The following is a 24,060-nucleotide window of genomic DNA, read 5'->3' as shown; positions in this document are numbered from 1 at the left end:
GAGAATTTTTATGTGTGAATCCCATACTCCTCCTTCACAGTAGAGCCCAAAGCAAGCAGGGAAAATTGTAAAGCATGAAAAACTAAAAATTCAAAAGCTGAAATGTCAACAGTTCAAAAGTATCCATCCCCCTTTGCTGAGTACTAAGTTGAATCATCTCTCACAGCTATTATAGCCAGTAATCTTTTTGGATAAGTCTCTGTTTGCTTTGTATAACATGATGGAGCAAGATTTGCCCATTCCTCCTTGCAAAACTGCTCAAGCTGTGCCAGGTTAGTTGGGAAGCACTGGTAGACAGCAATCTTGAAGTCTTGCCAGAGGTGTTCAATCAGGACTTTGACTGGGCCACTTAAGGACATAAATTTTCTTCATTTGAAGTCACTCCGTGGTTCCTCTGGCAGTGTGCTTTGAGTCGTCGTCCAGTTTTTCTGTCACTCCAGCTAATCCAAGAAAGGCCCGAATAGATAGTTTAGTAACAGTTTGTTTTATACACTGGTAGGTTGCTTAACTAAAGTACAAAGCTAACTTGAGAAATATCCATTTATTTGTATGTTACTGTGCAGAGGGCAATGGAGAATCAGATTAACACCAATTCGGATAGCTCTGATACCATCACAGTCCATAATGCCACGCCACAATTCATTATTGGTCCTGGAGGAGTGGTCAATTTAACTGGCTTAGTTTCAACTGGCACATCAAAGGCATCAGGTATGTTGGGTCTGTTACAAATGTTTACTTATTTCTTAGCTGCAAAATCACTCTTTCTGTTTATTTTTGTTCTCTTGTGTCTGAAGGCAGATGACCTCCTGTTGGAATAAGTGATAAAGAAAACTTTGGAGGAGTTTTACTGAGTAGTGGAGGTTGGGGAGAACTCTGGGTGCTGATTTCAAGCAGTGACTGTGGCATTAAATGCATTGTTCTACCCATCTCTCTCAATGTGTCAGTGAGTTCAGCTGGGTAAACAATATGTCAACATCTACCTAATTTTCCTATGTAGTCTTTATTTATCATTGGCTTAAAATGATTTACTCCCATGAATAGAAATTGAATCTGTGATGCCAATAACATATCAGAGGGGTACAACCTAAGTTCAGGAAAGCAGGAAGTAGACATGGTTTGGTGGGGGGGAACTGTTAAATAATAAACCTGTGACAGTTATACAGACCTCCTAACAGTAATTACATAATAGAGCAGAGTACAAAGGGAAAAAAAGTTGGAAAATTGTTAAAAAGCTCTTGTATTCTATGGCATGGCCAATAAATGCAAAAATCCCATATGCCTTCTTCATCACCTTATTTTCATTTTTAAACCTTTTTATTAATTATTATAGAAGATCAACAAAAAAATTAAAGTAATCAAGTCAACATGTCAATATGTACAATGAGAAATTAAATGATCAAATAACTGATTAACAAAGCTAAACAATATATCAATAATAATAAGAAAAAATAAAATGTTAAAACTTTTTTTGGGAAAAAAGAAAGAAAGAAAGAAAAAAGAACCCCTACTAACTAAAACAAAAAAAACCCCTACTAACAAAAAAATGAGGGGGAAAAAAAACCCCATTGGGAGCACAACCCTGGAGCTATACACCATACAAGCTTCCATAAAAGGAAAAACATCAATCTGCCAACTCAAATCCATTTAAACAAGAATCAGAAGGGAACCATCTAATGAACTCAAATCAAATGATAGTAGCACTTTATGCACTTCCAGCAGTCTGTGGAATTGGGTCCCAAAGTCCCTCTGTTATCAACACTCCTTAGGGTTCTACCATACACTGTGTATGTTCTACATTTGTTGCACTTGTAAGAATTCAATTCCTTTTACGATAGCTCAGCTGGTTGATCTATATCTTGCTATGGATCTAGACAACCTTCCTTGTGATCTATAATACCAATTTTCATATTATCTGGAAACTTGCTTATCATCCGTCCGTATGTTTACCTTCGAGTCATCAACGTACAGTATATCACACACAGATCCTTACGGTACATCACTGGTCATAGACTTCCAATAACAAAAGCAACCTACCACCACGACCTTCTGCCTCCCATAAAAGCCAATTTTAACATAGAACATACAATAGTACAGCACAGTACAGGCCCTTTGGCCCACAATGTTGTGCCGACCCTCAAACCCTGCCTCCCATATAAGCCCCCAACTTAAATTCCTCCATATTCCTGTCCAGTAGTCTCTTAAACTTCACTAGTGTATCTGCCTCCACCACTGACTCAGGCAATGCATTCCACGCACCAACCACTCTCAGAGTGAAAATCCTTCCTCTAATATCCCCCTTGAACTTCCCACCCCTTACCTTAAAGCCATGTCCTCTTGTATTGAGCAGTGGTGCCCTGGGGAAGAGGCGCTGGCTATCCACTCTATCTATTCCTCTTATTATCTTGTACACCTCTATCATGTCTCCTCTCATCCTCCTTCTCTCCAAAGAGTAAAGCCCTAGCTCCCTTAATCTCTGATCATAATGCATACTCTCTAAACCAGGCAGCATCCTGGTAAATCTCCTTTGTACCCTTTCCAATGCTTCCACATCCTTCCTATAGTGAGGCGACCAGAACTGGACACAGTACTCCAAGTGTGGCCTAACCAGAGTTTTATAGAGCTGCATCATTACATCGTGACTCTTAAACTCTATCCCTCGACTTATGAAAGCTAACACCCCATAAGCTTTCTTAACTACCCTATCTACCTGTGAGATCCAAATTTAGATCCAAATTGCCAGCTTGCTCTTTATCCCATAGCCTCTAAAACATTCTGGCAATGTTTGCTAGAACAGTTTGGAGAGTACAGCTTCTCTTTGGCATTTTTGTCTTGCCTTGTGATTGATTAATTCAGATTTTTCCAACTGTATGAGATTCCAGATAATTTTTCCTTGCATGAATTCAACAGTGAAGTTTAAAGTCAATAGGACATCCATTCTGAGATATCTCCCACCCAGAATCCTATTTCCCGTAGGTGAGGACCAAATTGTACTTCAACTGGTCTGCTTTGATTAGCTCAATTGTCTGTCCTCCAGCACCATGAGCATATCTTCAGGTGCTAGTCAATGGTACATTGCATTTTTGGGCAATAGCTTCTGTTCTGTATGTTAGTTCTGTTCCTGTATCCAGTGAGAATTAAACATGTTCATATCCTATTAGTAAATTAGCATATAAACCATCTGATTTTTGCTCTACCACTGCAGACAAGGGCTGCAGGACCCTGCCTCATTATTTTTGCAGCTTTGACAGTGTCTCCATTACATCTGCAATTGTAGCTGTGTGATCAATGTTTTCCTTCCCTTGTGAGGTCGGGGGTTAAGCTTGCTTTTGAGGTGGTTGTTGACCTTGTGATGAAGTTGATTTCTTATGCCAACAAGATCTAGCCCATTGTCCTCTTCTACCACTGTAGGAAGCAGCGGTTTCACTCCAATTTGCATTTGTTAGCTTCACCATTTTGGCAACATCTGGTTTCAGACCATACATGAAAGTTGACATGAGAGCCATATATTGTGTCTTTGATATATCTGTGTTTATTTCTGGGAATCCTGAATATCTGAGCCAAACTGTCCTATAGTGGTCCTCATGTTCAGAAACATTCTCTGAAGGCTTTGTTTGCAATCGACCACTTTCTTCCAATCAATCTGATTTGGGCCTTGTCCCTCCAACCTGCCTTAAATGCTTTCCAACCAGTTGTTAAATCCTGTTTATCCTTTCCTATACTATCTTCAACTCACTGTATCAACTGCTTTATTTGCTGAGTTGTTAGTATGGTAGCTAAAATTTGAATGCTATCATATAGATGCAATCTATATATATTCTTAATTTGTTGAAGTTAAGTCCAAGTCTTCAAGCTTCCCTGGACCATTTGTCATTTTTTTCCAGATTGCAAACCTCCTGTTTCCTTTTATAATCTCCATAATCAGCTATGGCTGCCAGATTAATTACCTTATTACTGTCATCATCACTTAAGCCACTAGAGGTTTCTGTTGAGTCACTATCACTTTGTGGTTTCTTGGATTTTCCAGGGTGTCTGTATTTCTGGGGACTAGTCAGTGTTAGCTGCCTTTCAGCTCTGTTAGCTGAATGGCCTAATTCTGCTCCTATGCCTTATGGTCTTAAAGTGACATTAACACCACCCATTGGGTTGGTCGAATGGCCCATTGAAGGTCCCCCGATGCCACACAGATTCGTCTTATTTTACTCTGCAACTCTGAACAGAACTCTTGACTATGGACAAACTTGGTATGTTGTCATTCTGTTCCAATAATGCAGATATCTTTTTTTTGCTGATTTCTTTTTCATATTGCTCCTTTAGCATGTTATGTGTTTTTCCTTTTTCACCCGATTGATTTTGTAAATCAGCCTGCTTGTGTTTCAAAGCACCTATCTGTTCTTACAACTCGGTACACTTGCACCTTTGCAGCTCTGTTAAGGTTGCTAGCGTCCAAGCCGTTTTTTAGACCCTGACCCAATCTTTTCTTTTAATCTTACAGCATATTGCTTCAACCTCATTTATGAACCAGTCCTCACTAGACTTGGTATCGATAGAACATGTTTCTTTACCAACAGTATCAAGTTTATGTGCATCGCTTAGATTTCACTTTACTTTTCCCTCTCAACTAGGGATTCGAGAGGCCCACAGTCTGTTTTCAAAGCTTTAGCCATTGTATTAGTTTTGATCTTAAGAAGTACTCTTCACTTTTAGATGTCAAAAATCTCACAAAACTCACAACCCATTGTCATAATAATATCGGGTTACAACCAAACAAACAGCTGTCCGATACCTTTAAATTTTTGTCGGCCTGTTGTGACTATAATTTCTTGATCTTCTGGGTTTCTGATCATTTATTCTGACCCCACACAGGTTGTACAACGACAAAAAATCCATTATAAATAAAATACAGCCTTCACTCACTCTTAAACCCCTTTTGAACAATGTACTGAAGATACTTATGTTTATACAATTAAGGAATGGAGGAATGTCATACCTCCCAGCTGCATACTTAAAACTTAGTCCGTTTTTTTTCTTCAAGTAATCATTCCGCGTTTGGGCACCATTTTGTTGGATCTTTGTTTTCTGATCCTTGGTCCTGGAGTTAGGAATGACGAGCAGTCTTAATTCCAAGATTTCAGTTTATTTCAGAGTACGTGCAAACATGCAAATACAAACTAACTAAGTAGCTTGAGAAACAAAGCCAAGAGGCATATGGATGTGAAGTCAAAGCAATAAAGATGGCACCTCTGCAAAATCTATCACTTTTATAGATAAGATGAGAGAAATTCCTTAGACAGAGAATGACATAGCTAACAGACTATATAATTAAAACAATTGTATCATGTGGTTAATATGCTAATACTTGGCCAATAAGAAAGGTGATACACGGTCAATTTGACTGCTATACCATTTTCTGCCAGTAAGTGGGGATGAACCACCACATACTGTGAAAAATGTGAGTTTGTTTAAAAAGTACAGATCTTTTAAAAAATATTATTTAAAATCTAGTAAGGGCAGTGAGGGTCAAGGGTAATAAACATGGTGGGTCTTATGGGCTGAAGTCCAAGTTGCTGCCATCTTGGACAATGTCTCCCATCCACTACATAATGTACTGGGTGGGCACAGGATTACATTCAGCCAGAGACTCATTCTACCAAGATGCAACACAGAGCATCATAGGAAGTCATTCCTGCCTGTGGTCATCAAACTTTACATCTCCTCCCTTGGCGGGTCAGACACCCTGAGCCAATAAGCTGGTCCTGGGCTTATTTCCTGGCATAATTTACATATTACTATTTATTATTTATGGTTTTATATTGCTATATTTATACTCTATTCTTGGTTGGGGCAACTGTAATGAAAATCAATTTCCCTTGGGATCAATAAAGTGACTATGACTAAATGTGCTTAGTTCAATGGTTAAGGAGGGTGAACTTGGAATTACAATGTTGTTGCATTACAGAAGCCCAGTTGTATGAGGGACAATTCCTAGCTTGGTTGGAATTAGAAACTCAGACAAGGCAGGATTTCTTTAGTGTATCCAAGAAGGGTTCTTAAACCGTATGTGGAGAGTCCATCTGGGGGAGAGACCTGGTTTTGGGAGGTGAGCCAAGCCGGATGACATACCTGATGGAGAATGAACATTTAGAGTCATAGAAAAGTGCAGCACAGAAATGGGCCCTTTGGCCCATCCAATCCATGCCAAACCACCTATTCCCATCTACCTCCACTGGGACCGTAGCCCTCCGTACCCTATCCAAATTTCTCTTAAATGTTGAAATCATGCTTGCATGCACCACTTGTGCTGGCAGCTCATTCCACATTCTCATGAACCTCTGAGTGACAAGTCTCCCTTAAATTTTTTGCTGTTCATCCTTAACCCTTGACCTCTGGATGTAGTCCAATCCAACCTCAGTGGAAAAAGCCTGCTTTCATTTAGCCTATCTATACTTCTCATAATTTTGTATACCTTTATCAAATCTCGCAATCTTCTATATTCTGAGGAAGAAAGTCCTCACCTATTCAATCTCTCCTTATAACTCTGGTCCTCCAGACCCAGGCAACATCCTTGTAAATTTTCTCTTTACTCTTTCTTACACAAACTCCAAGTTAAGCCTCATCAACGTCTTATATAACTTCAACATAACATCACATCTCCTGCACTCAATACTTTGATTTATGAAGGTCAATGTGCCAAAAGCTTTCTTTATGACCCTATCTACCTGTGACACTACCTTCAATGAATTATGGACATGTACTCCCTGACCTCTTTCTTCTGCTGTACTTTTCAGTGCCCTAGTTTTCACTGTGAAGGACCTATCCTGGTTGGTCCAACCAAAATGCAGCACATCGCACGAGTCTGCATTAAATGCCGTCTCACTTTTCAGCCCATTTTCCCACCTGGTCCAGATCCCTGTGCCAGCTGTGATAACCTTCCTCACTGTCCAATCTTGGTATTATCTGCAAATTTGCTGATCCATTAACCACATTATCATCCAGATCATTGATATAGATGACAAACAACAACGGACCCAGCACTGATCTTTGCGTATTCCAATGGTCACAGGCCTCCAGTCAGAGAGGCAATGATCTACTACCACTCTTTGGCTTCTCCCATGAAGACAATGTCTAATCAAATGTACTACCCCAATTTGAATGCCTTCTTGACCAACTTCCCATGCAGGACCTTGTCAAAAGCCTTGCTAAGGTCCATGTAGATGAAATCCACTGCCTTGCCTTCATTGACTTTCCGGGTAACTTCCTCAAAAAACTATAAGATTGGTTAGACATGATCTACCACGTATGAACCCATGCTGACTATTCTTAACCAGTCCATGTCTTTCAATCACTTATATACATCCGGTCCCTTAAAATACCTTTCAATAACGTTCCCACCACTGCTGTCAGACTCACTGGCCTATAGTTTCCTGGTTTATATTTATAGCCTTTCTTAAACAGCGGAACAACCTTGGCTATCCTCCAATCCTCTGGAACCTCTCTTGTCACTAAGGATAATTTTGAGAATAGTAACCACAACACAACAGAACAAGGATGGTAAGGCATGGGAACCTTGAATGAATCAAGAGGCCTGAATTTAGTCAGGAAGGAAATGGAAGCAATGGATTAAGAAGACCAAATGTGACCATGAAATGTCCTTGTAAGCAGGATCAAGGAGAATTACAGGGTATTTTATACATCAAAAAAAGAGGATAACTAAGGACAGGTTAGGTCCACCTAAGGATAAAGGAAGGAATTTGTCCTGGGAGTCAGAGCAAATGGCTCAGGTACTAAATGAGTACTTTGTGTCAGTATTTACTAAGGAGAAGAATTGGAAGGGGAGTGGGACATGCTCATGTGCTGGGACATTTGGAGATTAAGGAAAAGGTAGTGCTGGCTCCTCCAGAGCATCAAGGTAGGTAAGTCCCCAGGACCTGATGATATATATCCCAGAATATTGAAAGAAGCAAGTGAAGAGATTGCTGGGGCTTTGACAAAGATCTTGGTGTCTTCATTAACAATAGGTGAGGTCCCAGAGGACTGGAGAGTAGAGAAGCTATGAAGAGGATACTGAAAGATAGGATTTAAGTATATTTGGAAAGGGCATGTTTTGTGCAAGGTAGGTCATGTCTTAGAATCGATTAGTTTTTTGGGAATGGAAATGGCCAAGATGGCGCTAGTGAATCAGAATCAGGTTTATTATCACTGGCATGTTACGTGAAATTTGTTAACTTAGCAGCAGTTCAATGCAATACATAATATAGAAGAAGAAAAAAAACAAAGTAATAATAAATAAGTAAATCAATTACAGTATATATAATAGATTAAAAATCATGCAAAAACAGGAATAATATGTATTAAAAAGTGAGGTAGTGTCCAAGAGTTCAATATCCATTCAGGAATTGGATGGCAGAGGGGAAGAAGCTGTTCCTGAATCACTAAGTGTGTGCCTTCAGGCTTCTGTACCTCCTACCTGATGGTAACAGTGAGAAAAGTGCATGCCCTGCGTGCTGGAGGTCCTTAATAATGGATGCTGCCTTTCTGAGACACCACTCCTTGACAATGTTCTGGGTACTTTGTAGGTTAGCACCCAAGATGAAACCGACTAAATTTACAACCCTCTGCAGCTTCTTTCAGTCCTGTGCAGTAGACCCCCCCCCCCCCATACCAGACAGTGATGCAGCCTGTCAGAACACTCTCCACGGTACATCTATAGAAGTTTTTGAGTGTGTTTGTTGACATCCAAATATGTTGGGACCAGGTTAGATCCTCAGAGATCTTTCACACCCAGGAACTTGAAACTGCTCACTCTCTCTGCTTCTGATCCCTCCTATGAGGATTGGTATGTGTTCCTTCATCTTAGCCTTCTGGAAGTCTGGAAGTCACCTCTTTCATCTTACTGATGTTGAGTGCCAGGTTGTGCTGCGACACTACTCCACTAGTTGGCATATCTTGCCCTCTCGTCACCACTTGAGATTTTATCAACAATGGTTTTATCATCAGCAAATTTAGAGATGGTATTTGAGCTATGCCTAGCCACACAGTCATGTGTATATAGAGAGTAGAGCAGTGGGCTAAGCACACACCCCTGAGGTGCACCAGTGTTGATCGTCAGCGAGGAGGAAGTGTTATCACCAATCCGCACAGATTGTGGTCTTTCGGTTAGGATGTTAAGAATCCAGTTACAGAGGCCCAGGTTCTGCAACTCCTCAGTCAGGATTGTGGGAATGATAGTATTAAATGCTGAGCTATAGTCGATGAACAGCATCCTGATGCAGGTGTCTGTGTTGTTCAGGTGGTCTAAGGCCATGTGACAAGCCATTGAGATTGCATCTGCCGTTGACCTATTGTGATGATAGGCAAATTGCAATGGGTCCAGATCCTTGCTGAGGCAGGAGTTCATTCTAGTCAAGACCAACCTCTCAAAGCATTTCATCACTGTCGATGTGAACGCTACCGGGTGATAGTCATTTAGGCAGCTCACATTATTCTTCTTAGGCACTGGTATAACTGTTGCCTTTTTGAAGCAAGTGGGAACTTCTGCCCATAGCAGTGAGAGGTTAACAATGTCCTTGAATACTCCTGACAGTTGGTTGGCACAGATTTTCGGAGCCTTACCAGGTACTCCATCGGGACCTTCCGCCTTGCGAGGCTTCACTCCCTTTAAAGACAGCCTAACATCGGCCTCTGAGACCAAGGTCACAGGGTCATCAGGTGCAGCAGGGATCTTCACAACTGTAGTTATATTCTCACTTTCAAAACAGGCATAGAAGGCGTTGAGTTCACTTGGTAGTGAAGGATCGCTGCCATTCATGCTATTAGGTTTTGTTTTGTAAGAAGTAATGTCTTGCAAACCCTACCAGATGTTGTACATTCAATGTCTCCTCCAACCTCATTTAAAATTGTCTTTTTGCCCTTGAAGTAGCCGTCCGCAAATCATACCTGGTTTTCTGATACAGGCCTGGGTCGCCTGACTTGAATACCATAGATCTAGCCTTCAGTAGACGACATACCTCCTGGTTCATCCATGGCTTTTGGTTTGGGAATATACAGTAAGTCTTTGTAAGCACACACTTATCCACACAGGTTTTAATGAAGTCAGTAACAACTGCAGCATACTTATCCAGGTTTGAAGATGAATCCCTGAATACAGTCCGGTCCACCAATTCAAAGCAGTCCTGTAGGTGCGCATGTGCTTCCCTTGTCCATACCTTCTTGGTCCTCACTGCTGGTGCTGCAGTCTTCAGTCTCTGCCGATACTCAGGGAGTAGAAGTACAGCCAGATGATCAGACTTCCCGAAGTGAGGGCGTGGAACAGCACAGTAGGCATTCGTGATGGTGGTGTAACAGTGGTCCAGTGTGTTGTTTCCTCTAGTATTGCAAGTGATCTGTTGATGGTAATTACTTGGTGATTTTTTTCAGACTGGCCTGGTTAAAATTTCCCAAAATGATGGTGAAGATGTTAGGGTGCGCTGTTTTGTGCATGTTGATCCCATTGCTCAGATCATCTAAAGCCTGATTGACATTGCCCTGAGGTGGAATGTATACTGCTACCAAAGTGGCCCCGGAGAACTCATAGTGATATTCTGTGGATTACATACAATATTTATAAATGTATCTCTTTTGAATAACTACCACTACAATCTGCAGCATGTAATTACCCTTTAAGCAACGTACTTTTAAATTAACTTAATGAACAACCATAAGACACAGGAGCAGAATTAGGCCATTCAGCTCATCAAGTCTGCTCTGCCATTCCATCATGGCTGATTCCAGATCACACTCAACCCCATGCACTTGCCTTCTCACCATATCCTTTGATGCCCTGACCAATCAGGAAACAGTCAACTTTCACCTTACATATACCGACGAACTTGGCCTGCACTGCACCTCTCTCTGGCTTAAAAAAAATACCTCCTTACCTCTGTTCCAAAAAGTCACCCCTGAATTTTTGAGGCTGTGCCCTCTAGTTCTGGATATCCCCACTATAGGAAACATCCTCTCCACATCCACCCTATCGGTAGCCTTCAATGAGATACCACCTCCTTTCCCTCACCCCCCCCAACCATTCCAATCTTCCAATTTCCAGTGAATACAGGCCCAAAGCTGCCAAACGCTGCACATATGTTAACCCCTTTATTTCCGGAATCATCCTTGTGAACCTCCTCTGACCCTTTCCAATGACAATATATCCTTTATGAGATATAAGATCCAAAACTGTTGACGGTACTCCAAGTGTGGCGTGACTAGTGTCTTATATAGCCTCTGCATTATCTCCTTGATTTTATGTTGTATTCCCTTTAAAATAAATGCTAACATTGCTAAATTATAGGCCAGTAAGTTTTAACGTCGGTAGTAGGTAAGTTATTGGAGGGAGTACTAAGAGACAGAATCTACAAGCATTTGGATAGACTGGGACTTATTAGGGAGAGTCAACATGGCTTTGTGTGTGGTAGGTCATGTTTGACCAATCTATTGGAGTTTTTCGAGGAGGTTACCAGGACAGTGGATGAAGGGAAGGCAGTGGATATTGTTTACATGGACTTCAGTAAGGCCTTTGACAAGGTCCTGCATGGGAGGTTAGTTAGGAAAATTCAGTCACTAGGTATACATGGAGAGGTGGTAAATTGGATTAGGCATTGGCTAGATGGAAGAAGCCAGAGAGTGGTGGTAGAGAATTGCTTCTCTGAGTGGAGGCCTGTGACTAGTGGTGTGCCACAGGGATCAGTGCTGGGTCCATTGTTATTTGTCATCTATATCAATGATCTGGATGATAATGTGGTAAATTGGATCAGCAAGTTTGCTGATGATACAAAGATTGGAGGTGTAGTAGACAGTGAGGAAGGTTTTCAGAGCCTGCAGAGGGACTTGGACCAGCTGGAAAAATGGGCTGAAAAATGGCAGATGGAGTTTAATACTGACAAGTGTGAGGTATTGCACGTTGGAAGGACAAACCAAGGTAGAACATACAGGGATAATGGTAAGGCACTGAGGAGTGCAGTGGAACAGAGGGATCTGGAAATACAGATACAAAATTTCCTAAAAGTGGCGTCACAGGTAGATAGGGTCGTAAAGAGAGCTTTTGGTACATTGGCCTTTATTAATCAAAGTATTGAGTATAAGAGCTGGAATGTTTTGGTGAGGTTGTATAAGGCATTGGTGAGGCCGAATCTGGAGTATTGTGTTCAGTTTTGGTCACCAAATTATAGGAAGGATATAAATAAGGTTGAAAGAGTGCAGAGAAGGTTTACAAGGATGTTGCCGGGACTTTGAGAAACTCAGTTACAGAGAAAGGTTGAATAGTTTAGGACTTTATTCCCTGGAGCGTAGAAGAATGAGGGGAGATTTGATAGGGGTATGTAAAATTATGATGGGTATAGACAGAGTGAATGCAAGTAGACTTTTTCCACTGAGGCAAGGGGAGAAAAAAACTAGAGGACATGGGTTTAGGGTGAGGGGGAAAAGTTTAAAGGGAACATTGGGGGGGCTTCTTCACACAGAGAGTGGTGGGAGTATGGAATGAGTTGCCAGACGAGGTGGTAAATGCGGATCCTTCTTTAACATTTAAGAATAAATTGGACAAGTACATGGATGGGGGGTGTATGGAGGGATATGGTCCGTGTGCAGGTCAGTGGGACTAGGCAGAAAATGGTTCAGCACAGCCAAGAAGGGCCAAAAGGCTTGTTTCTGTGCTGTGGTTTCTATGGTTTCTATTGCATTTGCCTTTTTTACCATAGACGCATCAGGAGTGATTGATAAGTTTGTGGCCTAAGGTAGAAGGGGATGAGTTATTAACTTCAAACTTTCTGCATAATCATTCAAAGAGTTGAACTGCATGTGTATGTGACGAGAGCTGAATAACTCATCTCCTTCTACCTTAGGCCACAAACTTATCAATCACCCCTGCTGTGGACACTTTCTGGAAGTCCAAGATCCATATACTCCACGACCGCTGGACTAAGTGTGTAAATGTAGGAGAGGACTATGTTGAAATATAAATGTGCTAGGTTTTCTAAAATTAACTCCTTCTACCTTAGGCCATGAACTTATCAATCACCCCTCGTATATAACTTCGCTTTTGACTGGAGCTCAGACAGTCTAATACAAAAGGTTAGATCCAGCACCCACTCATTCTGACTCAGATCATAAAAACAAACCAGTATACTAAACCCTATACCTGACCAGTTCAGAGTTGTAACTTGTTAAAATAACCCTAATCTCCAACTCCAAATACAGTTCCAGACTCATAGCTGACCTGTGATACTAACTTGTCCCTAACAATAAATCCTGACTGGTACTTCAGTTTGTAACACTAACCCTCATTGCTAATCCAAGCCCTGTCCCTAAATCTGTGCTCAATTCCTGAGAGCAGCTTGTGCTTGAGTCTACTCAGGGAAAGGGTATCTTAGATTGGGTGTTGTGTAATAACCCAGATCTTATTAGACCTTAATGTAAAGGAACCCTTAGTAGACAGCAATCAGATAATGATTGAATCCATACTGCAATTTGAGAAGGAGAAATATAAGTCGCATGTATCAGTATTGCAATGGAATAAAGGGAATTACAGAGGCATGAGAGAGGAGCTTGCCCAGGTGGATTGGAGGAGGATACTAGCAGGGGTGATGGCAGAGCAGAGATGGCTGAAGTTTCTGTCAATTGAACTTATTTAAATTTTACATCCGTTCCACAACGTGAGGGAGTAAAAATCTTTGTGTTATGACTCCGTCGTAATGTACAGATATGTGAATTTATAAATTTAATGATGTAGAAAGAAGCTGTCCTGTAGCCTCTTGGGCCTGGCTTTAACGCTGCGGTACCCTTTACCAGACGGAAGCAGCTGATACAGTGTATCATTGGGGTGACTGGTGTCCCTGATGATCTTCCAGGCCTTCTTTACATACCTGCTGCTCTAAACGTCCTCAGTGGAGGGAAGTTCACATCTACAGGTGTGCTGGGCTATCTGTACCAGGCGGTCATACGGCCAGTCATGATGCTCTCAATGCTGCCCTTGTTGAAGGTCTTGAGGATTTGGGAACTCATTGTCAAACTCTTCAGTTACCTGAGGTGGAAGAGACGCTGTTGTGCATTTTTGCCACACAGCCAATGTGTACAGTCCAGGTGATATCTTCGGTAATGTGTATACAGAGAAACTTGAAACTGTCTTGGTACACGTTGCTACCAATGATATAGGTAGAAAAAGGGAGGAGGTCCTGAAGAGAGAATTCAGGGAGTTAGATAGGAAGCTGAAAGGCAGGACCTCTAGGGTATTAATCTCAGGATTGCTGCCCGGGCCACATGCTAGCAAGTGCAAGAATAGCATGATCAGGCGTATTAAGGTGTAGCTGAGAGATTGGCGTAGGGGCGCAGGGATTCAGATTCCTGGATCACTGGGGCCTCTTCTGGGGGAGGTATGACCTGTACAAAATGGATGTATTACATCTGAAGCCAAAGGGGTCCAATATCGTAGCGGGCACATTTAATAGAGCTGTTAGGAAGGGTTTAAACTAATTTGGCAGGGGCACGGTCACCGGAGTGATAGGGCAGAGGAAGGGGAGAACAGAAATAAATCAAAGATAGTGTGCAACAGAGATTATAGAAAAAACAGGCAGGAGATGAGGCTTAATCAAAGTTACAGGGCAAAAGAGGTGTGGTGCAGTTAAGACAGAAAGCAACAAATACTTGTCTGAGAGTGTTGTATTTGAATGCACGCAGCATAAGGAATAAAATGGACGATCTTGAAATTCAGCTACGGATTGGCAAATATGACATTGTGGCCATCTCTGAAACTTGGCTAAAGGATGGCTGCCATTGGGAGCTGAATGTCCAAGGATAATACGGTATATCGGAAAGATAGGTTAGTAGGCAGAGGGGGTGGTGTGGCTCTGTGTATAAGAAATAATATTAAATCATTGGAAAGAGATGACATAGAATTGGAAGGTGTAGAGTCTCTATGGGTTGAGTTAAGAAATGCCAAGAGTAAAAAGACCCTAATGACAGTTATATACAGGCCTCCAAACAGCAGCTGGGATGTGGAGTACAAATTACAGCAGGAGATATAAAAGGTTTGTCAGAAAGGCAATGTCATAATAATCGTTGGGAATTTTAACATGAAAGTGGATTGGGAAAACCAGGTCAGTACTGGACTTCGAGAGAGAATTTGTAGAATGTCTAAGGGATGGCTTTTTAGAACAGCTTGTTGTTGAGCCCACTAGGGGATCGGCTGTGCTGGATTGGGTGTTGTGCAATGATCCAGAGGTGATAAGAGAGCTTAAGGTGAAGCACTCAGGGCATGCCCTTTTCTCACTGTTACCATCAGGTAGGAGATACAGAAGCCTGAAGGCACGCAGTCTGATTCAGGAACAGCTTCTTCCCCTCTGACATCGGATTCCTGAATGGACTTTGAAGCTTTGGACACTACCGCACTTTTTTAATATACAGTATTTCTGTTTTTGCACATTTTTTAATAATCTAATCAATATACATAATTGATTTGCTTGTTCATTTATGTTTTATTTTATTTATTACTATTATTTTTTGTCTCTGCTAGATTATGTATTGCATTGAACTGCTGCTGCTAAGTTAACAAATTTCATGTCACGTGCCGATGATAATAAACCTGATTCTGAACCCTTAGGGAACATTGATCACAATATGATTGAGTCCACATTGAAATTTGAGAGGGAAAAAATAAAATCCAATATGTTAGTATTTTGGTGGAATAAAGGAAATTACAATTGCATGAGAGGAACTGGCCAAAGTTGGCTGGAAAGAGACACTAGCAAGAAAGACGGCAGAGCAGCAATGGCTGGAGTTTCTGTGAAAAATGAGGGAAGTACAAGACATATATACCAAGTAAGAAGAAATTTTCAAAGGGAAGAAGGACACTACTGTGGCTGACAAGTGAAGTCAGAGCCAAAGTAAAAGCAAAAGAGAGGACATACAAGGGCAGCAGAGTTGGTGGGAAGATAGAGGATTGGGGAGCTTTTAATAACTTGCAGAAGGAAACTAAGAAGGTCATTTGACTGAGAAGGTGCTCAGGAAGCTTAATGGCTTGAGAGTGGATAAATGTCCCGGACCTGATGGAATGCACCCTCTGGTTCTGAAGGAGTAGCTGGAGAGATTGCGGAGGCACTAATGATGATCTTTCAAAAATCGATAGATTCTGGCATTGTACCGGATGACTGGAAAATTGCGAATGTTACTCTGCTATTTAAGAAGGGTGAGAGGCAGCAGAAAGGAAACTATAGACCTGTTAGCCTGACATCAGTGGTTGGGAAGTTGTTGGAATCCATTGTTAGGGATGAGATTACGGAGTACCTGGAGGCACATAACAAGATGGGCCAAAGCCAGCATGGTTTCCTGAAAGGAAAATCCTGCCTGACAAACCTAATTCAATTCTTTGAGGAAATTACAAGCAGAGTAAGCAAACGAGATGCAGTAACCGTGGTGTACTTGGACTTTCAGAAAGCCTTTGACAAGGTGCTGCACATGAGGCTGGCTGAGCAAGATCAGAGCCTGTGGAATTACAGGGAAGTTACTAGTGTGGGTGGACCATTGGCTGGTCGTCAGAAAACAGAGAGTGGGAATAAAGAGATCCTATTCTAGTTGGCTGCTGGTTACCAGTGAAGTTCCACAGGGGTTGGTGTTGGGACCCCTGCTTTTTACAATGTATATCCATGATTTGGACTACAGTATTAATGGATTTGTGGCTAAATTTGTCGATGATACAAAGATAGGTGGAGGAGCGGGTAGTGTTGAGGAAATGGAGAGACTTAGATAGTTTAGGGGAATGGGCAAAAAAGTGGCAAATGAAATACAATGTTGGAAAGTGTATGGTCACGTACTTTGGTGGAAGAAATAAACAGGCAGACTATTATTTAGATGGGGAGAGAATTCAAAATGCAGATATGCAAAGGTACTTGGGAGTCCTTGTGCAAGATACCCTAATGGTTAACCTCCAGGCTGAGTTGGTTGTGAAGAAGGCGAATGCAATGTTGACATTCATTTCTGGGGGTATAGAATATAAGAGCAGGGATGTGATCTTGAGGCTCTATAAGGCACTCATGAGACCACAATTGGAGTATTGTGTGCAGTTTTGGGCTCCTCATTTAGAAAGGATATACTGACATTGGAGAGGGTTCAGAGAAGATTCACGAGAATAATTCCAGGAATGAAAGGGTTATCATATGAAGAACGTCTGGCAGTTATTGGGCTGTGCTCCCTTGAGTTCAGGAGAATGAGGGGGGATCTCATAGAAACATTCCAAATATTAAGAGGCCTGAACAGATTAGCTATGGCAAAGTTATTTCCCATGGTAGGGGATTCTAAGACAAGTGGACACAACTTCAGGATTGAAGGATGTCCTTTTAGAACTGAGATGCAGAGAAATTACTTTAATTAGAGGAAGATAAATCTATGGAATTTGTTGCCACGAGTGGCTGTGGAGACCAAGTCATTGGGTGTATTTAAGGCAGAGATAGCTAGGTTATGGGGTGAAAGCAGAGGAGTGGGGATGACTGGAAGAATTGGATCAGCCCATGATTGAATGGTGGAGCAGACTCGATGGGCCAAATGGCCTGCTTCTCCTCCTATATCTTATGATGTTACGGTCTTACTAGTTCAGGATGGATGCAGGATGGATATATCCCATGGAAGAAGTGGTTCTCAAATGGGTAGGCAACTGTGGCTGACAAGGGAAGTTAAGGATTGCATAAAAGCCAAGGAAAGGGCGTACTAGGTAGCAAAAGTTGAGTGGGAAGTTGGATGATTGAGAAGCTTTTAAAATCCAAGAAAAGGCAACTGAAAAAAAGCTATAAGAAGGGAAAAGATAAAATATGAGGGGAAACTAGCCAATAATATAAAGCAGGATACTGAAAGTTTTTTCAGTTATATAAAAAGTAAAAGGGAGGTGAGAGTTGATATTGGATTACTGGAAAATGATGCTGGTGAGGTAGTAATGGCAGACAAAGAAATGGCATTTGAACATAATGGGTACTTTGCATCTGTCTTCGCTGTGGAAGACACAAGCAGTATGCCAGAGGTCTGTGAGTGTCAGGGAGTAGGAGTGAGTGGCATTGCTATTCCAAAGGAAAAAAGTGCTAGGCAAACCGAAAGGTCTTAAGGTGGATATATCACCCGGACCAGATGGATTACATCCCAGAGTCCTGTGTGACATTACTGAAGAGACAACAGATGCATTGGTCATGATCTTTCAAGAAAAATGTGATTCTGGCATGGTCACAGAGGACTGGAAGATTGTAAATGTCATTCCACTCTTTAAAAAGGGAGGAAGATAATTATAGGCCAGTTAGCCTAACCTCAGTAGTTGGGGAAGTGTTGGAGTCTGTTATGAAGATGAGGTTTCAGGGTACTTGGAGAGTAAGTGATAAAATAAGTCAAAGTCAGCATGGTTTCTGTAAAGGGAACCCTTGCCTGACAAATTTGTTAGTTCTTTAAGGAAGTAACAAGCAGGGTGGACAAAGGAGAGGTAGTGGATGTCGTTTACTTGGATTTTCAGATGGCATTTGATATGGTGCCACACATGAGGCTGCTTAACAAGGTAAGGTCCTGTGGCGTTATGGGAAAGATACTGGCATGGATAGAGGAATGGCTGACAGGCAGGAGGCAATGATTGGGAATAAAGGGGGCCTTTTCTGGTTGGCTGCCTGTGACTAGTGGTGTTCCTCAGGTGTCAATATTGGGACTGCTACTTTTCATATTGTTTGTCAGTGATTTGGATAATGGAATTGATGGCTTTGTGGAAAAGTATGCAGATGACACGAAGGTAGGACGGGGGTTGGTAGTGCTGAGGAAGCAATGTGATTGCAGAAGGACTGAGAGAAATTGGAAGAATGGGCAAAAAAGTAGCAGATGGAATACAGTGTTAGAAAATGTACGATAATATATTTTGGTAAAAGGAACAATGGTGCAGACTATTAGCTAAATGGGAGAAGCTTGAAACTTCAGAAGTGCAGAGGGACTTGGGAGCCCTCATACAAGACTCCCAGAAGGTTAATTTGCAGGTCGAATCTGTGGTAAAGAAGGCAAATGTAATGTTGGCATTTATTTCAAGGGGAATAGAATATTAAAGCAAGGAGATTATTCTGAGGCTTTATAAGACACTAGTCAGGCTAAACTTGGAGTGTTGTCAGCAGTTTGGGGCCCCAATCTAAGAAAAGATGTGTTGTCATTGAAGAGAGTCCAGGGGTGTTCACGAGGATGATCCTGGGAATGAAAGGATTAACATATGAGGAGCGTTTGACAGCTTTGAGCCTGTACTCACTGGAATTTAGAAGAATGGTGGGGTTGTGGGTGGGATATCTCATTGAAAACTGCCGAATGTTGAAACGACTAGATAAGGTGGATGTGGAAGTCGAGTCCAAATTAACTCACTTGGAGACCGTATAAGTATAAACCCTTTATTCAAGGCCCCCAGGGCACTTCAGTTAGTTGCTCAAACAGGAACAGTCTGTGACTGTTTCTGCTCAGTCCACCAACTGACTGGCAAGTCCTCTTACAGAATAGATATAGTCATTCAGATACCCCCACACAAGACAGGCTGGAGCTAGACTTATCTATGTATGTGACAGTACCAAGAGATGAATTGCAGAATAGGTATAATGACTCACATACACAGAACAGGCTGGAGCGGTCTTATCTGTGTGCATGACTGCACAAAGAAACAAGAACCTTGAAACACAGTCCAACTCCAAGAAGGAAAAATATGGCTCAGCATAGCTGAGCACATCTGTTGATCATCAGCAGTTTCTAACAGAAGAACAGGTTGCTATTGTTTAACTGACTGTGTTAAACCTTTACATACTTTATCATTCCCTCCTTTTGATCATTACATGATCAACAAAGCAGTAAGCAGCTGAGTACAGCATTGAGTTATCAGTGGGTAAAAACAGCGTACAACAGTAATTATCGATGATAAGTACAGCTATTAGGCCATAATCCAACATCATGCCCCACATGTTACCGAACAGGCCTTCGAATGACCATCATTTAGACCCCTTGGTAAACCTGTGTAAATCCTGTCCTAGTTTCTTGATGTTTTCGATCTCCTTGGCAATGTGCTTGGAGAGGGACGTAACTTTAGTAGACTCATCAGGGATATAGGTGCAGCATTCTGTGCCAATAATAGCACAGGTTCCCCCTTTCTTAGCTAGGATAAAATCTAAAGCCATATGATTTTGTAGGACTGTTTGTCGAATGGCTAACATTTCCGTGGTCACCTCAGCCACCTGAGTCTGGGAGCATAATAGAGCGCCGGCAGTTTCATTTGCCATTTCCTCCAGGTCAGCTGCCAGCTTAAAGATTTCTCGGGAGTTCCTAGCTGTGCCATAAGAAGGCAATCATCCAGAACCTCTCTGATTCTGTGATTCCTCATTTCTGCCTCTGCCAGTGGGGGTGATCCCGCAGCTCGGTCACTACCCTCAGGTTGGAACTAGGTAAGCTCCATTTCTTCTGGGGCGGCTGCGGGTCCCACCTGTTGGTCGCTTCCCCAGGTAGCCACAAGTAGGCTTTATCCCCACAAACCCAATAGGTGCTATTCAAAGGACCGAGGGAGAAGCCCACCATTAAGATTATAATTATGGATGCTGCAAGTACTGTTCCCCAGGAAAAGTTTCCCCTGGCAATTACAGTAACAAGTTGTATTTGCCACCCAGGCGCAGGGCGTATGTAGGTGTGGCCAAGAGGCTTCAGGGGAGGAGGTCATATTCAACGAGGACCTGAGGTACCACCCTTCAAAACACAGACATTTGCAGTCACTGGTGGTCCTCTTGCAAGTCTGGAGTTCACTACCCCAGGTGTTATTAGAGAATTCGCAGGCAGAGAGTTCCCATATCAATTATAAATAGAAGTTGAATTCCAGCTACCTGAAGGATTTATGTTGCGTTCCTCTTGTGGGTCTCTACTTACCACGGGCAACATTGACGAGGGTCTGTTAGCAAAAGGATTGTTCATGGAGAATGGGGTGACTGCCTGGTTTGAAACTGAGCGTCTCTGCTGTCCCCAGGGGCACCTTGCCTTCCAGTGTCCTGGTTGACCACAGCTAAAACACACTCCAGGCTGAGCTTCCCCAGGCATGGGCGCTCGCTGGGGTGGCCCATTTCTTCGCTCGGGGGGTAAGGTCATTGGGGTGGTCCCCTTATTGCCATCACCTGGCAGGGTCCCGGGGCATATGGGTCATCATGCAGGGGGTAGAACAATCAGGGAATTGATCCCAATCCTGGTTCCGGTGTATGGTTACGATGCCGGCCATTATCTGACCCCCGTTGGTGTCCCTCACCCCGTTGGACAAATTCATGCTCAACTGCTACTCCCTTTGAGGTGGTTCTGGACTCTGTGCATCCGATTATGGTCATTATCTGGCCAGTCCATATTGTTGGTCTTAATCATTGTGGCTAACTTAAAACGGAGACATTGGAGCAGCAGCGCATTGAATTGAGGGGAAGTATTCCCAGTATTGAAGGTCTGGTCCCCCACGTAAGTCCTATAACATGACACAAAGTGCTCCCAGTAGTCCGACCCTGATTCCCCAGGCTTCAACTTACATTTTAGTACTGTAGTGATGTTAACGGGCTGTTGGAGTGCTTTTTCCAAGCCCTGGATTATCTGATTGGTCTGCTGTTCCACGTTTAGTACCCCTTCCCTCAACTCTTGGTAAGTTCGGTATCCCAGTTCTGCCTTCTATTTCCATCCCTCGTCTGCAGATAGTATCATACAACAAAGTCTGAAAAGATCCTGAGGGGTAGCATTGTACATCTGAATTGTGCTCTGCACATATTGTGCGAAAAGTGCCGGTTTCTCCTTTCTGTCAGGGGCCTGATTCATTGTCATGATCACCTCTTGTGTCTTCCATGGGGCATAGACAGGGATAACTGCCGGCTGATCTCGCTCCCCCGCCCTGGGATTTGGCATCAATCGGGTAGGTAACTGTCTCTGGGGTTTGGGCGGGGGCCTTTTCTCGGGAACTGAGCTTATCTGTTCTTCAGTATCACCTCGTGGGATGGTTGGATATAGGGGCTCCACCCACCCCCTTCCCCTCTGTTTCACCCTTCCTCCCACGGTGTCAGAGAACCCCAGAGAAATTTCAGGTCCCGAGGTCTTATTAGTAGCCAGTCTTCATCACGATTACTTTCGTTAAACAGGGTCAGTAAGCCAGACATGCTCCTGGGATCCCGTATCTCATTTCCTATTTGTCTCTGTATTTGTTGCTTTCGGCCCTCAGTTTTATTCCTTGATCAAGGCTTTCCATTTGTTACTACAATTCTTTTTTCAGACTATTTTTACGGCTTGGTCACAGCTTGTCACACCTCATGTCCGTCCCAGTGGTTACACTTCGTCCCCCAATTTCTTACGTAAAATACCACTTAAGACATGTAAGTCTCTCTCTTTATCATGAAACAACTCATACTTTTTGCCTAGTGAAGTTCCTGTATTATTTTTATCACACAATAGGTCTTGTCCCATGTCTTTGTCTTTTTACCAGACACGGTGTCTACTGCTCAATTCTTCTAGTTTTTCTTTACTTGACTTTAACTCTTATCCGATTTTAACTTTTACCTGACAGCTGTAAGCTGTCCAATTTCCAAATAATTGTTCTACCTTACACGAGTCTCTTGGCAGATTCCATCCAGTCCTGTCAAGGTCCTGTACTGAGGTCTGGGTGAGGGGCAGAGACTCACACCGGTATGGTAGGGAGCAACAAAGACAATTCGTCTTTGTGGACCTAATTGGTCCCCATAGATAGGATGTTCAGTCTGTCGCTTACTCAGCCCGCCTCCATGTCACAGTCCCTATGTTGGTACCCTGCTCGCAGCGCCAAATGTGGAAGTCGAATCCGGATAAACTCACTCAGAGACCGTATAAGTATAAACCCTTTATTCAAAGCCTCCGGGGCACTTCAGTTAGTCGCTCAAACAGGAACAGTCTGTGACTGTTTCTGCTCGGTCCACCAACTGACAGGCAAGTCCTCTTACAGAATAGATATAGTCGTTCAGATACCCCCACACAAGACAAGCTGGAGACAGACTTATCTATGTACATGACAGTACCAAGAGACAAATTATAGAATAGGTATAATGGCTCACATACACAGAACAGGCTGGAGCTGATCTTATCCATGTGCATGACTGCACAAAGAAACAAGGACCTTGAAACACTGTCTAACTCCAAGAAGAAATGTGGTTCAGCATAGCTGAGCACATCTGTTGATCATCAGCAGTTTCTTACAGAAAAACAGGCTGCTATTGTTTAACTGACCGTGTTAACCCTTTACACACTTTATCATGGAGAGGATATAACCTATGGCGGGGGCATCCAGAACACAGACTCAAAATTGAGGGGTGATCTTTTAGAACAGAGATAAGGGGTAAGTTGTTTTAGCCAGGGAGTAGGGAATCCGTGGAATGGTCTGCCACAGACTGCAGTGGAGGCCAAGTCCATGGGTATATTTAAGGTGGAAGTGGATGCTTTTCTGATTGGACAGGGCATCAAAGGATATGGCAAGAAGGCAGGTGTATGGGGTTGAGTGGGATCTGGAATTAGCCATGATGGAATGACGAGTAGACTTGATGGGCTGAATGGCCTATTTCTGCTCCCATGTCTTAGGGTCTTCTGGACTCTCACCCAGTCTTGACTCTCACTAGATTTACATAGAAACATAGAAACATAGAAAATAGGTGCAGGAGTAGGCCATTCGGCCCTTCGAGCCTGCACCGCCATTTATTATGATCATGGCTGATCATTCAACTCAGAACCCCGCCCCAGCCTTCCCTCCATACCCCCTGATCCCCGTAGCCACAAGGGCCATATCTAACTCCCTCTTAAATATAGCCAATGTACTGGCCTCAACTGCTTCCTGTGGCAGAGAATTCCACAGATTCACCACTCTCTGAGTGAAGAAGTTTTTCCTAATCTCGGTCCTAAAAGGCTTCCCCTTTATCCTCAAACTGTGACCCCTTGTTCTGGACTTCCCCAACATCGGGAACAATCTTCCTGCATCTAGCCTGTCCAATCCCTTTAGGATTTGATATGTTTCAATCAGATCCCCCCTCAATC

The 24,060-nt window shown here is 42.6% G+C and overlaps 1 protein-coding gene across 6 annotated transcripts in view; it reads left to right on the top strand.

Annotated features, from left to right (window-relative positions):
• gabpb1 (GA binding protein transcription factor subunit beta 1) overlaps nt 1-24,060 on the top strand; it is an 81,587-nt gene that overhangs the window by 20,518 nt on the left and 37,009 nt on the right. For all 6 annotated transcript variants that reach the window (XM_072277911.1, XM_072277910.1, XM_072277913.1 and 3 more), the window contains exon 5: nt 564-708. In XM_072277911.1, the coding sequence (XP_072134012.1) occupies nt 564-708 (145 nt within the window). The remainder of the gene's footprint in view (nt 1-563; nt 709-24,060) is intronic.

The sequence above is a fragment of the Mobula birostris genome, chromosome 14 (assembly GCF_030028105.1).
Source record: "Mobula birostris isolate sMobBir1 chromosome 14, sMobBir1.hap1, whole genome shotgun sequence".
Lineage (NCBI taxonomy): Eukaryota > Metazoa > Chordata > Chondrichthyes > Myliobatiformes > Myliobatidae > Mobula > Mobula birostris.
The sequence above is the reverse complement of the archived record's forward strand: the minus strand, read 5'-3'. Positions and strand labels throughout refer to the sequence as shown.